This window comes from Pyrus communis, chromosome 13 (assembly GCF_963583255.1).
Source record: "Pyrus communis chromosome 13, drPyrComm1.1, whole genome shotgun sequence".
NCBI classification, from domain to species: domain Eukaryota; kingdom Viridiplantae; phylum Streptophyta; class Magnoliopsida; order Rosales; family Rosaceae; genus Pyrus; species Pyrus communis.
The window spans coordinates 1,238,657-1,241,777 of NC_084815.1; the positions used below are offsets into that span (position 1 = coordinate 1,238,657).

At 41.4% G+C, this 3,121-nt stretch overlaps 1 protein-coding gene across 1 annotated transcript; it reads left to right on the forward strand.

The window, feature by feature from the left end:
* The first annotated feature begins 535 nt into the window (after positions 1-535).
* On the forward strand, positions 536-2,432 carry LOC137712049 (fructose-bisphosphate aldolase 6, cytosolic-like). The gene is made up of 3 exons (XM_068451199.1): positions 536-563; positions 1,226-1,453; positions 1,612-2,432. The coding sequence occupies exons 1-3, from the start codon at positions 536-538 to the stop codon at positions 2,430-2,432; spliced, it is 1,077 nt and encodes a 358-aa protein (XP_068307300.1).
* Positions 2,433-3,121: the final 689 nt, after the last annotated feature.

The following is a 3,121-nucleotide window of genomic DNA, read 5'->3' on the forward strand; positions in this document are numbered from 1 at the left end:
ATAAATGACGTGAAAAAGAAGGAAAAAAAAAATACAAACTCTCCAATCCATTCCTCATGAGTTTTGTTTTTCCACTTATTTTTTCAAGTCTGGTTTACCAAACATGCGAAAGAAAGTGATTCTCCGTTTCCAAGCCTGTTCCCCGCATGCTACGTAGCCTTGGCGTTTTTTAAGGTTGGAAATTGGAATACTTCCCTTCCTAGATTAATCTTAAAATCCATCATAATTTGTTCAAAAAAAAATCCATCGGAATTTAGACTGAATGAACAAACTATATAATTTGCACTATTAGTGGTGAATGCAAGAAATGTGGTGGTAGTAAGCTGAGCTCTCGGGGTTTTCGCACATTCCAACCAAAAAATGGCGAGAAAGTCGAAGACCACTCGAGATACACTGACTAAGAGCAACGTGTTCCGCAAGGCCTTGGTCTCTGATATAAAACCTAACTCCCTCCCACCGTTTTCTCTCTTCCTCCTCAATCTCTCAAATCCAAAACAAACCCTTCAGTTTCCGTTCTCTCTTCTGACGATCAACAATGTCGGCCTTCAAGGGAAAGTATCACGGTAATTATCACCTAACGACGTTACGTAGTCTGTTACTTTGTTTTATCTCTCGTTTGAAATCCTCTGGCCTTTTTGTTATTGTTTGGTTTAATTTTTAAATTCCGATCGATAAAACTTTTAGTGATTGCCTTGATCTGTATTTGCATGGATTGAATTTACAGCATGGATTATGGAATCTGGATCAGTGTATGTATCGGTGATTTCTTGCTAGCCATAAGTAAATTATTGTTTGCTAAAATGATACAATGTGTTGATTTGTGCGTAATTTTGAAATTTAATTCGAGATTAGTTAAAGTTACTGCATGATTAGTGTGTTAATGGGTGGTTTGATGCCTAACCTAAAGTGTGGGGAGGGGCATTCAAACTCGGATGCATAGAAGAGATCACATTTGTTTAATTTATTTTTAATGTAAAAAATTATTAATTTCATATAGTTTGAAGAATGGGAAAATTGGGACCGTTCGTTGTTATTCTTTCTTTTTGTTTTTTTTTTTTTATAAACAATTAAGTTTTGGATTTTTGTTTGCATCTATTTCCATAAGAAGGGTGCATACGATAAATGTTCCCCTCATACTCGCAGCAAAGTGAGAGTCTTGTTGGCTTGATGTCGCATTTTTATTTTTATAAGAAATGTTATATACTGAATTCTCTTTGGCTTGCAGATGAGCTCATTGCTAATGCTACCTACATTGGTACCCCGGGAAAGGGTATCCTTGCAGCCGATGAGTCAACTGGCACGATTGGCAAACGTTTTTCCAGCATTGGCGTTGAGAATACTGAGACAAACAGGCGCGCTCTCCGTGAGCTGCTCTTCACCACTCCCGGTGCCGTCCAATACCTCAGCGGAGTCATTCTCTTTGAGGAGACCCTCTACCAAAAGACCGCTGCTGGTATTTTCCCATTTGCATGTTGGAATTCATGTTTAGAAGCGGGTTTAATTCAAAATTGATGAATGGTTTTTAATATTCACGTGTTTGTCTTGTTTCCATTTCGTACTTGGATGATTATTCCATGCCATGAAATCGACGTTTCAATTTATGCTATGCAGGTAAGCCATTCGTTGATGTTTTGAAGGAAGGTGGTGTCCTCCCTGGCATTAAGGTTGACAAGGGCACTGTCGAGCTTGCTGGTACCAATGGTGAAACCACAACTCAGGGCCTGGATGGCCTTGGCGAACGTTGCAAGAAGTACTACGAAGCTGGTGCCCGATTTGCAAAATGGCGTGCCGTGCTGAAGATTGGCCCCAACGAGCCATCTCAGCTGTCAATCAACGAGAACGCCAATGGGTTGGCCCGATATGCTATCATCTGCCAGGAGAATGGCCTCGTTCCCATTGTTGAGCCAGAGATTCTGGTTGATGGATCCCATGACATTCAAAAGTGTGCTGATGTTACCGAACGTGTTCTTGCCGCATGCTACAAGGCCCTTAACGACCACCATGTCCTGCTTGAAGGAACTCTATTGAAGCCTAACATGGTGACTCCAGGATCTGATGCAAAAAAGGTTGCACCCGAGATGATTGCCGAGTACACTGTCCGTGCCTTGCAGCGCACCATGCCCGCAGCTGTCCCAGCTGTGGTTTTCCTCTCTGGTGGGCAGAGCGAGGAGGAGGCTACCATCAACCTCAACGCCATGAACAAGTTGAAGGCAAATAAGCCATGGTCTCTTTCCTTCTCGTTCGGACGTGCCCTTCAGCAAAGCACTCTCAAGGCTTGGTCAGGAAAGGAAGAGAACGTGAAGAAGGCGCAGGAGGCTTTCCTAACCAGGGCCAAGGCCAACTCGGAAGCGACATTGGGAAACTACAAGGGTGATGCTAAGCTCGGTGAGGGTGCCGCGGAGAGCCTTCACGTCAAGGACTACAAGTATTGATTGATGTGAGGCTGTCGAAAACCAAATTGTTCTGGATTGCTTTATTCTTTCTGTAGTCTAGGTCTTTTTTTTTGTCGAAACTTTATTCGTATAATCTCAGTCATGATGAGATTAGTACCGGATACTAGTAGGTTTTGATAAAAGCTTGAGGAACTACGACAAGCATGAAGAGTTTTTGTTTGTTTCATCAACTTGGTTTTGGTTTGGAGAAATTTAAACCTCTTTTGTTTATATTCTGGTTGATCGAGAACATATTTATTTGAACTCTACTTTTTGTTTTAGTTGCATAAGCAAAACCTTCGATTGGGTTAGTATTGTTTTAGGCCCAATACTGTATTGGGCTTTCACAATCTTAACATGTATATTGTTTTAGGCACAACACAGTCGTAAGTTTTGGGGTTGAATACACATATATCTCCTAAGGGTTTTTGTGTTTTTTTAAAAACCCCTCAGGTTTAAAACGTTACGCTATCACTCTCTGAGGTTTTAGTTCACTTACATAAAACCCCTTCAAGGACAAATTTACCCTTCTAATTAATTATCCAAGTTTGAATCTTGTAATTGCTACTATGATGTTGTATGTGTAGGGTTTAGAGGTAAGCAATCGCTATTTTCTGGTGCTATTTTGGCGATTTGGGAGGCCGGTCGTCACAGGCTGCAGTGACTGCTATCCTTTTTGTAGGCCTCTG

What these genes read in the sequence shown, in the direction of transcription:
- LOC137712049 (XM_068451199.1), top strand. Translation starts at nt 536, where the DNA reads ATGTCGGCCTTCAAGGGAAAGTATCACG. An exon ending in CTTCAAGGGAAAGTATCACG is followed by an intron (nt 564 to 1,225) that starts GTAATTATCACC and finishes TTTGGCTTGCAG; the next exon opens with ATGAGCTCATTGCTAATGCT. An exon ending in CTACCAAAAGACCGCTGCTG is followed by an intron (nt 1,454 to 1,611) that starts GTATTTTCCCAT and finishes TATGCTATGCAG; the next exon opens with GTAAGCCATTCGTTGATGTT.